The sequence below is a fragment of the Rattus norvegicus genome, chromosome 3 (genome assembly GCF_036323735.1).
Source record: "Rattus norvegicus strain BN/NHsdMcwi chromosome 3, GRCr8, whole genome shotgun sequence".
Lineage (NCBI taxonomy): Eukaryota > Metazoa > Chordata > Mammalia > Rodentia > Muridae > Rattus > Rattus norvegicus.
In genome coordinates, this window is record NC_086021.1 from 82,077,963 (window position 1) to 82,091,251 (window position 13,289).

At 44.3% G+C, this 13,289-nt stretch overlaps 1 protein-coding gene across 50 annotated transcripts in view; it reads right to left on the reverse strand.

Moving 5' to 3' along the window:
• Window positions 1-13,289, reverse strand: part of Ttn (titin) — a 272,483-nt gene that overhangs the window by 18,315 nt on the left and 240,879 nt on the right. For all 50 annotated transcript variants that reach the window (XM_039106393.2, XM_063284706.1, XM_039106391.2 and 47 more), the window contains 18 exons: window positions 12,575-12,871; window positions 11,876-12,463; window positions 11,479-11,781; window positions 11,066-11,362; window positions 10,237-10,524; window positions 9,834-10,133; window positions 9,291-9,593; window positions 8,891-9,196; window positions 7,020-8,786; window positions 6,222-6,515; window positions 5,269-5,556; window positions 4,860-5,159; window positions 2,693-4,759; window positions 2,278-2,580; window positions 1,882-2,187; window positions 1,478-1,768; window positions 1,094-1,390; window positions 665-970 (listed from right to left, as the gene is read on the reverse strand). In XM_039106393.2, the coding sequence (XP_038962321.1) occupies window positions 665-970; window positions 1,094-1,390; window positions 1,478-1,768; window positions 1,882-2,187; window positions 2,278-2,580; window positions 2,693-4,759; window positions 4,860-5,159; window positions 5,269-5,556; window positions 6,222-6,515; window positions 7,020-8,786; window positions 8,891-9,196; window positions 9,291-9,593; window positions 9,834-10,133; window positions 10,237-10,524; window positions 11,066-11,362; window positions 11,479-11,781; window positions 11,876-12,463; window positions 12,575-12,871 (8,901 nt within the window). The remainder of the gene's footprint in view (window positions 1-664; window positions 971-1,093; window positions 1,391-1,477; window positions 1,769-1,881; window positions 2,188-2,277; window positions 2,581-2,692; window positions 4,760-4,859; window positions 5,160-5,268; window positions 5,557-6,221; window positions 6,516-7,019; window positions 8,787-8,890; window positions 9,197-9,290; window positions 9,594-9,833; window positions 10,134-10,236; window positions 10,525-11,065; window positions 11,363-11,478; window positions 11,782-11,875; window positions 12,464-12,574; window positions 12,872-13,289) is intronic.

Here is a 13,289-nt window from a genome sequence, read left to right on the forward strand (position 1 = left end):
CTCTGTGACTTACTCCTTTTAGCTCTTGGGCTGAAACTCTATAAATGCTTCTGTTACTTTTTTCTTTTCTTTTCTTTTCTTTTCTTTTCTTTTCTTTTCTTTTCTTTTCTTTTCTTTCTCTCCTCTCTCTCTCTCTCTCTCTCTCTCTCTCTTTCTCTTTCTTTCTTCTTTCAGAGGGCCGAACCCAGGGCCTTGTGCTTGCTAGGCAAGCACTCTTACCACTGAGCTCAATCCCCAACCCCTCTATGTTACTTTTGAAGGTCATGTAATAATCATGTTGTTAGTACCTTCTGGTTATAAAATTGGATGCCTTATGCTCCCCTAAGCCTCTGCTCAAAAGGAATTTTCGCTCTTTTTTCCTTGTCAATACTAATCAGTAGAACTTATTTTTTGACTCTTCTAGAAGACTTACAAAAATATATCTCTCACGTTGGAATTAGAACAATCTATTGCTTTCCATAGACTAGACAAATATTGCAACAGTTTTCAGCAATGCTAGCTGCTACCAGTAATGTGGTTAAAATCCTATATTTACGATCACAGTAAGTATACGCTATACTGGGTATATGTGTTTCATAAATTCTGAAGTTCCCAGAGTTACCATGTTGGAAAATACTTGTCATGTGATTTTGGTTGAGCCCAGGGTTACTGTCTTAGGACTCACATGATGGCTCTCTGCACGAGATGAAGTTTGAGGCTTCGCTGGGTTCGCTGTTGCCAGCAGAGTTCACGGCGGTCACCCGGAACTGATAATCGCATCCTTCCATGAGGCTGGTCACCTTCAGCCTGGTGTCATAAACCACGTAGTCTTTGTTGACACGGGTCCAGCGCAAGCTCTTCTTCTCCCGTTTGTCCACCAGGTAGTTGCTGATTTCATTGCCACCGTCCGACTCAGGTTTCGTCCACTGAATGATGATGTGCTCTTTGCCAGCGCCAACTCCTTCTGGTATGCCAGGTTGTGATGGAATCGCTGTTTGTACGGAATGCAAATCAGAATGATCAGGATTGCAGAAAACCACTCTGAACATGACTACCCTTCTTGACCAGCATCAGCGTTTTAATGGCTAACGTGTCTTAAAGAGTTAATACTCACTGAAAGAGTTTCTGGCCACAATCGGCTCTGATTCAATGGGCACGCCAAGGCCATATTTGTTCACGGCCCTCACTCGGAATGTGTACTCATTGTTCTTGATGAGCCTGGTAACCACATAGGACAAAGTGAGGCATTCCGCTTCCACGATCACCCAATTGAGCCGGCTAGTCTCCCGTCTCTCTACAATATAGTGAGTTATCTCTGCTCCCCCATCCTCCTGCGGAAGGCTCCAGGCTAAGGTGCACTTCTCCTCGGTCACTCTGCTGACGGTGAGTTTTCCACATGGGCCAGGAGAATCTGAAACAGGCAGGATGACAAGTCATGATGAACGGCATACTTGGCGAGTGCTACAGTTATCGGAAAGAGGGCCTTTGATCTGCTTACCAAGAACTTTGACCATGACAGATACGGACTTGGTCCCACTAGCGTTCTTCACGGTCAGTGTGTATTTCCCACTGTCGCTCCGGTCGCAGTATTTGATCACAGCGGTTGCTCGCTTGCCGGTGTACTGTAGGGAAACTTTTTCACAGAGATCCAGTTCCTTGTCTCCTTTGGTCCAGATGATTTTGGGTTCAGGTTTGCCACCAACGGCAGCATCGAGAACAAGATCTGAACCTGCTCTGATGGTCACCAGATCGCCTTGTAACCTGGCATCCAATTCAGCTTTCGGTGGAGCTGTTAATAGGCAAAATAGATATGAATGAATGCCCGACAGTTCGGACGTCCACTTAAGTTAAAAGGAGAACACTGGAGTTAGCTGAAGGGAGCACGTGTTGGCTATTTCTTACCGTATTCGTCTCGGCAAGTTACAGGGCCTGTCGATTCAGAACCTTTGCTAATTATGCCTGCCGCGTTCTTGGCCAACACACGGAATTCGTAAGTGTCGCCTTCACTGAGAGCGGTCACAGTGAAGAAATTATCAGAGACGATGGTGTAGTTGCACTTGAGCCAGCGACCGTCTCCGACTTCACTGACTGGCTTCCGTTCTATGATGTAGCCCACAACTTTGCTGCCTCCGTCATACATGGGGGCAGACCAAACTAGTGACACTGTTGATCTTGTGACGTCTGTCACTTCCGGTCTACCGGGTGGATCTAGAAGGGATATGAAATAAGGTTAAAAAGACAAGTGGGTTCTAATACCAGAAGTAGTAATGACTGTAGTTTTAGCAGTTTCTTACATACCAACTGGGTTCTGAGCCATGATAGGTCTCGAAGCTTCACTGGCCTTGCTGACGCCTGCGGCATTGAGTGCATATGTCCGGAACTGATACTCTAGTCCTTCTACCAAGCCTGTCACTTTGTAGTTACACTCTAGGCACGGCACTTTGTTTTCTTTGACCCAAAGGATGGTGTTACGTTCTTTCTTCTCAACCCAGTAGCCAACGATTTTACTACCGCCGTCATGGTAGGGTTCTTCCCAGCGAATCGACATAGCATTGGCAGACACATAGTAGACTTCGGGTCTGGTAGGAGCGCTTGGTGGAACTAAATATAGACAGGGAGATATATAAGATTATGGGTTTTTTTAAAATAAAACTCAGTAGAAATTTAAAAATTTTAAAAGTAGACTTTGAAGTTTGGTATTGATTTTCCTTACCGAATGGATGCTCGGCAACTATTGGCACTGACTCCAGAGGCTTGCTGACCCCGAATCTGTTCTCTGAGCTGACACGGAAACAGTATTCTTTGTATTTTGTGAGGTGCGTGACTTTAATCTGAGTGCGCTTCACACTGGAATTGATAAGCTGCCAGGCTGTTGTACCCGACTCCCGCTTTTCAACTATGTAATTTGTAATTTCGGTGCCTCCGTCATCCTTCGGTTCAGACCACGATAGGACGCAGGATTCAGCCGAGACAGATGAGACCTCAATGGGACCAGTTACTGGCCCTGGCCTTCCAATGACTACAACTGTGATGGTGAAAGTTTTAACACCAGCTGTATTTTCCAGGGTCAGGAAATATCTGCCAGAGTCACCTCTCATGCTGTCCTTTACAGTCAGGGTGGTCCTGTCTTTTGTTGTTGTGATGCTCATTCGATCTGTCTCCTTGAGTCTCATTTCCTCTAGTTTCCATGTTACTTTGGGGGCAGGACGACCACTGATGGGCACATCAATGGTAAAAGTGCTTCCAGCCTTGCAAGTTATGAGCTGATTGGTGATTCCGGTGAGATCAGCAGTGGGCTCAATTTGAGGCTCCTTGATGATAACAGATGAGAAAGCTTCTCTGGGTTCACTGTAGCCGGCATCGTTCTTGGCTTTCACCCGGAATTCGTATTCCGTGTTCTCGACGAGGCGCTCCACTGTGAAAGTCAGCTGTTTGGTGTGACCAGCTTCAACCCAGAAGTCAGATCCCTTTTGTCTCATTTCCAGCAGGTAGCTAGTGATCCGACTGCCTCCATCATGTTCGGGTTTAAGCCAGGCCAGGACTGCAGAGGATTTGCTAGTGTCAACGACATCGAGTCTCCTAGGGGGAGCAGGCTGTTCCGTGGCTACAATCGGTTCTGGCATTTCATAGGGTTCACCAACACCATACTCATTTTCAGCAGAAACACGGAAATAGTATGGGACTCCTTCTGTCAGATCACTCACCTTGAGGATCTGGCGAGTACATTTTTCACTGACAACCTGCCAGCTACGGCGACTTGCTTCCCGTTTCTCTATCACATAGTGATGGATCCGGGCACCGCCATCAAGGAGAGGGGCATCCCACATCAGGGTGGCAGATCCCCGGGTCACATCTTTGAAGGTAATTGGACCAGGTGGTCCTGGAGAATCTAGCACCTTCACAGTGAATGTTATTGACTTCCTGCCGCTGTTGTTTTCCACGGTGAGTGTGTATTTCCCTGCATCGTTTCTGTTGCAGTTTTCCACAGTGAGGGTGCTGAAGGAGTCTGTTGTATGGATATCTGCACGGATGCTAAGGTTAGAGTCAGGCTTGCTCCATACCGCTGTAGGAGTGGGTCTACCCTGGTAGGCGATGAAGAGACGAATGCTAGCTCCCGCTCTAACAATGTGAGTCTGCTTGAAGTTTGCATCAATGTCTAACTCAGGAGCTGATAATCGGTCAACTGCTTTTATCGTTCCAGTCACCTCACAGCTGTCTCCTTTCCCAGCACCGTTGATGGCACTGACCCGGAATTTGTATTCCTCGCCTGCCTGGAGATCAGTGACTGTGTATCTTGTTTTCACACACGGCTCCGTGTTTACTTTGTGCCAGTCCCCTAAGTCAGCTTTGCACATTTCTATTATGTACCCAATTATTTCCATCCCGCCATCGAAGACTGGCCGGGCCCATTCTAAGCTCACAGTTGTCTTGGATGTGTCTGTCACTTTGACTACCGCGGGAGCACTTGGCGGGTTAACGGGCTCTCTACATTTAATGAGTCTTGAGATGCCACTTGCTGGTCCCACGCCCGCGGCGTTCTCTGCCATGACATGGAACTCATACTCGTTGCCTTCTACTAGACCAGTGACTTTGAATCTTGTCTCGGAGATGGGTCGCTTGCTGATCACTTTTACCCATCTTGTGCTTTTCTTTTCTCTCCTCTCGAGGATGTAGTGTTGAATCTCATTGCCACCATCTGATTCTGGCCTCGTCCAAGTCAGGGTAATGCTGTTGCCTGTTACATTGCTAGGCTCTGGAATTCCAGGCGCATCTGGAATGGCTGGAATGGAGTGGAGTGGGAGGAGGGGAATCAGTTAGATTAATTTGCTTAGAAAGTTAGGCTTATGACACAATACCCCTTAGTAGAACAGGAAACTTACTGTATTGTATTTGAGCAACCACAGGGTCGGACTCAAGTGGCCTCCCAACACCAAACTTGTTAACTGCAGAAACCCGGAACTGATACTCATTGCCAGTTATGAGTTTAATGGCAGTGTAACTCTGGGCTTCACAATGATCCTCAATTAATGCCCAAGCAAGTCTGCTGGTTTCTCGCTTTTCAATGATGTAGTGGGTGACAGGAGCGCAGCCATCATTGAGTGGTGCCTCCCACCACAGGGTCATCTTTTCACCAGTAATATTAGTAAATCTTATTGGCCCGACTACTTTTCCTGGTGTATCTGTAAGAAAAAGTTTGAAGAGTTACTTTTTTTTCTTGTCCATTAAAGTATTATTAGCCACATCCCTAATCTAAGTCTAATAAATCAAACTGAATTTATTTTAAAATACCTTGTACTTTCACTGTAATTTCTGCTTTTGTGGAACCAGATACATTTTTGGCTTCCACAGTATAAACACCACGGTGATCTCGAGTTGCATCTCTGACAAAGAGGCTGGTAGAGCCGAGAACATCAGTTATCTCCATGTTCATTCTCCTCTCAATTTCAACTCCATCTTTGAACCAAGTTACTCGTGGGACTGGTCGTCCTTGGACCAAAGCTTTGATCCTAAGACTGTCTCCAGACTTAATAACAAGACCATCGAAGTACTCAGGGCCAAACTCTACTGTTGGTGGAACTGTAAAAGAACAGAAACATTCATTAATTTGGCTTAATGAAGATAGATGCAAAAATAGTTTTCATCAGGACCATATTATGAAGTCTGTGGAGGCGACCATTTCCAGTCTACCAAAGGCCATTTGAAAGTCGGGCTGGTGTCTGAGTGTGTAGGTAATGGGATTAAACATTTACCCATGACTGAATTATTCCCCTTGTTACTCCTGACTTGTGATGTCTTTGCATCATCCTTTGCAGAAAGAGAACTGCAACATTTGCAAGTCTAAATAGTGTTGCATATCCAAACAAGTTCCCAGGAGAAACCATTAGCTTCATACAGGCAGAAAATGATTACATCGCTTCATATATATTATATATATATATATATATATATATATTAGTTGTATATTTAATATAGATAGACAGCTATTCCTAGTATATTAGTAGAAATGGCTAGAAACCTAAACGCCATTCCCATACTTGATCTTTACATGGGATGGGGTAAAATAATAGACAGGACAAAAAGAATCGACATACAAAAGGACCTAATTCATCATCCACATGGCGGCCATAGCTCATCTACAGAAAAAGACCCCTGTACTCCTTTATAGACCAGAGTCATTTAAAAAGCATTTTTAAAACTCTGAACACTCTTTACCACAATGGAAAGTGGTTGGGAATGCTTACCGTTTTCATCTCTTGTCATAATGAGGCCAGAAGACTGTGAGGGAGGGCTTATAGTGCCAACAGCATTTCTTGCAATTATTCTGAACTCATATCGATCCCCAGGACTGAGTCCTGAAACTGTGTACTGACATTCACTAACGTCAGTGAAGTTGCATCTCACCCAGCGGTCACTTCCTTGCCGTTTCTCAATGCTGTAGGCCACGATCTTACTGCCCCCATCACGTAATGGTGGGTTCCATTTAAGTGTGATGGTTTCACGGGTGACATCAATGTAGTCAGGAGTGCCCGGTGGGTCTGAAAAATTATAGGAAAGTTAAAACCAGTGCTATATTTGTAACCATCTTTTGATTATCAGTAAAGTAAAGCAACATGGACAAACCAGGCTCATTTGCATTACTAATTTCAACTTTCTGCTTCAAAGTCTTTTGGAGAATTGAAGAATTCTAAATTACTTTATTGGATTGAGTTAAAATCATTCCTCTGGCTGGGTGTGGGTGTCACACACCTTTAATCCCAGCACTTGGGAGGCAGAGGCAGGAAGATCTCTGAGTTCAAGGCCAGCCCATTCTACAGAGTAAGTTCCAGGACAGCCAAGGATACCCAGACAATTCCAAAACCCAAATCAAAATCACCCCCAACCCCTCCAAAACCAATTCCTCTGGCTTTACATGACTGGTTCCATAATGCCAGGAAGATAGAGCCAAGAGGGTAACTTCTAAAAGAGAAGCAGTGTTTGGTGTATTTATTGCTAGTATATCTGGTTGCTTAATTAAACATATTTGGGTAACAGTCACTTACCTACTGGGGAAACAGCTAATGTGAACTTGCTTGGGTCACTAGGTGAGCTTAGGCCAGCAGAATTCTCAGCATATACTCGGAATTGGTAGTCCAGCCCCTCTATTAAGCCGGTAGCTCTGTATTCTCTCCCAGATATTGGTGATGTGTTAACCCTTTGCCAGAGAATGCTGTTTCTTTCTTTCTTTTCAACATGGAATCCAGTAACTTCTGAACCCCCATCATAAACTGGTGCATCCCAAGTTAGTGACATGCCATCTGAAGTCACATTGTATATGACCGGCTTTCCTGGAGGACCGGGAATCCTGAATTGGTGTTTTGCCACGATAACGTTTGAGACAAGTGGCTCACTGACGCCATATCTATTTTCTGCTCTAACTCTAAACTGGTATTCGGAATCTTTGACCAGATTGGAAACTTTGAAAGTTGTTCTGGCAACACTTGAACACACCATTTTCCAATTTGTTTGTGAGGCTTCCCGCTTCTCGATGCTGTAACAGGTAATTTCTCCTCCTCCGTCATCTTCAGGTATGTCCCACGACATGATGGCACTGTCAGCCTTGATCTCATCGAATCGAATGGGTCCTTTGGGCTTTGATGGCGGGCCAAGGGTGATGATTGTAATGGGGAATGAGTTTCTACATACCGCATTATCGAGGATAACGGTATATTTCCCTCCATTCTCCTTCTTCACATTCTTAATACTCAAGGTGATTTTGTTTTCTGTTTTACTGAAGCGAACATACTCACTTTCTTTCAGTGGCAAGCCATCTTTCAGCCAACTGATGGACGGCTTGGGTTTCCCTTTATAAGGTAATTCAAGGTGTACGTTATGCCCAATTCTCACGGATATTTGTGCCCCGGGGATTTCTGACAAGTCCACTTCAGGTGTGATTACAAGCTCTTTCACTGTAAGTGGCCCAATGGTGACAGGGTCGCTCTGTCCTTTCTCATTTCTAGCAGACACTCGGAATTCTAAGACCGATTGCTCTTTAAGTTGTCCAATCTCAATTTCACAGGTCTTACTGATGCCGGCGTGGGACCACGCTTGTTCACCTTTCCCTTTCCGTTCCACGAGGTAGTCTGTGATGATGCTCCCACCATCAAAGTCAGGTTTGGTCCAGCTCAGGACAACAGATGTCTTTGTGGAATCCTTCATTGAGAGATCACGGATAGGTGCTGGCACCTCAGCAGCCTTCACAGGCTCTGTAGTCTCACAAGGCTCGCCAATTCCAATTTCATTTTCTGCCAGAACCCTGAAGAAGAAGGGTGTCTTCTCTGACAAATCCATTACTTTAAAGGATGTGCCAGAACACTTGTGTGACACAATAGACCAGGTTCTCTTTGTGGCATCTCTCTTTTCGATGACATAGTTAATGATGGGAGACCCCCCGTCAATGAGAGGAGGATCCCATAGCAACGTGACTGTGCCTAGGGAAACGTGCTTCACCTGTAACTTCTGGCAAGCCGCCGGTGTGTCGAGCACTTTAACACTCACGGTGGAAGACTTTGGTTGGCCGACTCCATTTTCTATTGTCAGAATGTATTTTCCTGTGTCATTGCGGGTAACTTGAGGGATAACCAGCAGAGAGGATGAATCAGTGTTTTGGATGCTGTATCTGGCATCACTGCCGAGATTCTTCTCATCTTTCCTCCAGGTGACTGTAGGGGGAGGTCTGCCTTTGAAGGGGATCAGTAGTTGAACGTCCTCACCGGCTTTAGCTATCACAGATGTTCTGAGAGCCACATCCAGGTCAATTTCTGGTTCCTCTGTAGACACAAAATGGACATTTACAGTGAGTTTTAAAAGAAAGCGAGTGCCTGCCTGGAACTCTTAGGAAGGCATCAAGCATCGTCACACTGGTTGTACATACCAAGGATGTCTTTAGCTTGTACAGGTTCAGTCATTGTTATAGGTTCTCCTTGACCGGCACAGTTTACAGCTGACACTTGGAAATAGTAATTGACTCCAGGTTTCAGGTTAGATACCACATATTCCGTAGTTCTGGCCTCTCCCTTGGTAGAGACGATAGTCCATTCTTCTTCCTCTCCTTGTCTCATCTCAACAACATATCCGGTAACATCACTGCCGCCATCATAGACAGGTTTACTCCAGCCAAGAGTGATGGATGATTTAGTGGAGTCTGCAATCCTTATCTTGGCAGGTGGTCCTGGAGGATCTGGAACAGCAATTTACAATCCAGCCATTACGTAATAATCAGTGATTCAGTCACACAAAGGGACAAGTGAAGATGCCATGATACGAGTGCTTACCTATTGGATCAGCAGCCTTATAGAAGTCAGACGGTTCTGAGAACGGACCCATTCCAGCAGCATTTACAGCACAGACTCGATATTGATAGTCACTATTTTCCGTGAGTCCTGTCACTTTTTGCCTGGTGTCACGAATAGTCTCCTTTAATACTTTAAGCCATGCTAGACTCTTCTTGTCTCGTTTTTCAAGGAAATAGCCATTTATTTCACTGCCACCATCTACAGTTGGCCTGTTCCAGACAACAGTCATTGAATTCTTGGTAATCTTTGTCACCTCTGGGATGCTTGGTGGCCCGGGTGTAACTATTTAAGAAGGAAAGAACAGATGAGTTTGAAGAATCAACAGGTTCTACTTAAGCATTTTTTAATGCTAAAATATTAGTTTAGTAATGACAGTTCTGGTCTTGTGGAAAGGATAGTAATGAGACAAGATGAGATGCAAAAGAAAATCATTTTAAGAAAAACACTTATAAGCTATCAGAATAGCTTATGTCTGAGTGTGTTTTTCACATCTTTTAGTTTTGTAACGAAGCTATAGCTCACCGAAGGAATTCTTGGCTACAACAGGCTCAGATTCTAGTGGCTCGCCAATTCCATATTTATTCACAGCTCGGACTCGGAAGATGTACTCATTCCCTTTGATAATTTTGGTGGTTGTAATGATGCACTCTTCCAGATTTTCAGCCACCATAGACCACACGACTCGGCTTGTCTCACGTTTCTCCACGATGTAGTGGGTGATCTTTGCCCCACCGTCGTCAGCTGGAGGCCTCCAGAGTAGAGTTATCTTCTCTGCAGTGACAGTCTTAAATTCAATTGGTCCACCTGGAGGTCCTGGTTTGTCTACCAATGAAAGAAGAAGACAATGTTAGGGCCTTTAAAAGGCCAAGTGACTTTCAATTACAAAGGTAAACAAAATAAGACATTGCGCATGTGAAGCACCTACCAAGGATCTGTACTCTGATGGTGGCTGAGGCAGACCCCATGGCATTCCTTAGTTTTAACTCATAGCTTCCACTATTAAGGCGGTTAGCATCTTTGATGAGTATAGATGCAAGGTCAGTGCTATTTTCCACACACACCAGGGCATTGGTTTGTAATTCTTTATCATCTTTGTACCACTCAATCGTAGGCTCGGGTTTGCCAGAAATGCCAGCTCTGAGCTTCACAGATGTACCTGCTCTGTATTTGACAACTTCTGTATATTCTAGAGGCAAGTCAATCACAGGCCCGCCTACGAGAAAACAGACAAAGCAGTTGAAATCTTAGAAGGGTGAAAAAATGAAAAAACGTTGCTGAACTTCGAAATAGGTTAATTGACCATTTGTGGGCACACGTGTGCATGTGTGTTGTATGAACTTTCTGCAGGTCTAAGCCTACTCACTTAAACTTTTAGTTTTATAAGTCACTTTTATATCTCCGATGGGGAAGACAGACTGAATAGACCGTCAGCCTCAGGAACACTACCATAAGTGCATGAGGAAGTGAGTTCTTTCTAAATATACTTTAACTTCTTATAGGTATTTGGTTTTAGTGATGAGAACAGGATCAGGGATGAGACCATCACTTTTGTAAAGTGGATTGATCTGTGTTGTTGAAAGCAAGAGAATTCATGGAATTCAAGGGCATTCATGGAACTTGCCCGATCAATGATAGGTTCCTAAATATTCCAGCTAGTTTATAGTTACTCCCACAATTTAATTAAATTTTAATTAAATTTAATTAAAACACACAGTGAAAGCCATTAAAGAAAACATTGAGTGAAACCTGCTTACCGTAAGAGTCAATGCATGTGATGGGGCCTACAACCTCAGATGGGTTGCTGACAGAACCAACAGCGTTTCTAGCAAAGACCCGGAATTCATACTGGGAATTCTGCGTCAGTCCAGAGACAGTGAATTGAGTCTCGATAACATTGGTGAAGCTGGCCTTAGTCCACCTCCCATCCGGAAGGTCGCGCCTCTCAACAATGTAGCCTGTTATCTTGCTTCCTCCATCAAAAGCTGGTTGTTGCCATGAAAGGTTGACAGAGTTCTTTGAAATATCGGTGATCCGGACATTTCTTGGGGGTTCTGCAATAATGAGAAAGTAGGTCAGTGGCACTCAGGCCAATTCATTTTGCTTGGAAGAAACGAACTTTTACATTTTTTCAGTTATAAGAACTGTTCTGTACATGACAGTTACATACCGCAGGCATCAATGGCCAAGACTGGTTCAGAGGAATGGCTGGGTTTTCCAATACCGGCAGCATTCTCTGCATACACCCTGAATTCATAAATTAGTCCAGCGCTGATTGTCGTAACTTTGAAGTGAGTTGTACGGATGATCATTTTGTTGGCTTTTTGCCACAAAATACTATTTCTGTCTTTCATTTCCAGGTGGTAGCCTATGACTGCACTGCCTCCATTGGACACTGGCTCATGCCAACCCACAGTGATGCTTTCCCGCGTAACATTAGATACCCAGGGTGTAGATGGTGGTCCAGGTGTTGCTAGGAAAGAGAGAAAAAAACCCCACAGGTTAAGACAAGCACTTAGCACAGTTTTATAGTAAACACCAATATGGGGTGTCTAAGGTCAACTTACTGTATGGTAGTTTGACAACCACACAAGCTGAGTCTATGTGATCGCTGATGCCAAAGCGGTTTTCTGCCTTGATGCGGAATTGGTATTCCTCTCCTGTGGTTAGTTTCATGACTTTGATCATGGTTCTTGCTACTGTTGCCGATACTTCAGTCCACACAGCAGTACTTGTTTCTCTCTTCAGTACAATATAATTGGTGACGTGGCTTCCGCCATCATACTTTGGTGGCTCCCACTTGAGGGTCACACTTTCTTCAGTTATATCACTAATGGCTACAGGGCCAGTAGGGGGACCAGGCCTGTCCAGCACGATGATGTTAATGAAAGTTTTGGTTGTTCCACTGGAGTTGGCAGCGGTGATCTCATATTTTCCAGCGTCAGCGGTGACGCTTTCTTTAAGATTGATGGTCAGGTTCTCAGCGGTAATCTCGGTATTAAATCTCATGGTGGCCTTCAGTGGCACACCATCTCTTGATAAGGTCACTTTGGGCAGTGGTTTTCCAGAAATCGGAATGTCGACTTTAAGGTTGGAGCCAGCTCTTACGTACACAGTGTGACTTGGGAAATTCTTCATGTCAATTTCAGGTGGTTCTGAGAAGAAAAAGAAAACCCAGAAGTATGAAAAATAAAGGTGAGAAAATGGCTAAAAGAATTAACTTACCTAAATGCAGAAGATTTGTTTCTGCATAAAATTAGACATACCTAGGTGGTCCTTTATGAGGACGGGAAGCAGGAGCTCCCTCGGGTCACTCAGACCAGCTTGGTTTTCTGCAAAGACCCGGAAGAAGTACTCATGACCCTCTCTCAGACCGGAAACAACATGGTGGGTTGTCTTCACCACGGCGCACTTAACCCAGTTTTTCTGTCCTTTTTCTAGTGCTTCAACAACGTAGTGTAGGATTCTGCTCCCACCATCATGCTCTGGCTTCAGCCAGCTCAGCGAGACACTGTCTTTGGATACACTTGTGACTCCAAGCTTTTCTGGTGGGCTTGGTTTTTCTAAACAATAAAAATGAAGCATTGAAAGAACGGTAACATATGTTTACAGCATTTCCCCCACAAGCATCCTTCATACAGTGTCAGAGGAGAACTTGGCAAATCAAAGTGATGCGTGTCCTTTGACTTGAGTCTATTCATGGGGTAACTTTGACTGTTTAGCCAGCCAAAGCTCCACTGAGCTATGCCATCATATGCTAAACATAATTTAAATTTAATTACGTTTCAAATATCAAGATAAAATGATAAAATTTGCCCAAAATTCATTGTGGGCATACAATGGAAGGACAATAGAAACAATCTTAGCACATGTTTCATATAGTTTTTGCACCTACACTAAATGTATGTGTGGTTAGTTAGAATTCTCCTTAAATCTAACAAGCCTTATGTTGACTTTCTAGCTATGTCAATGATTAGAGAG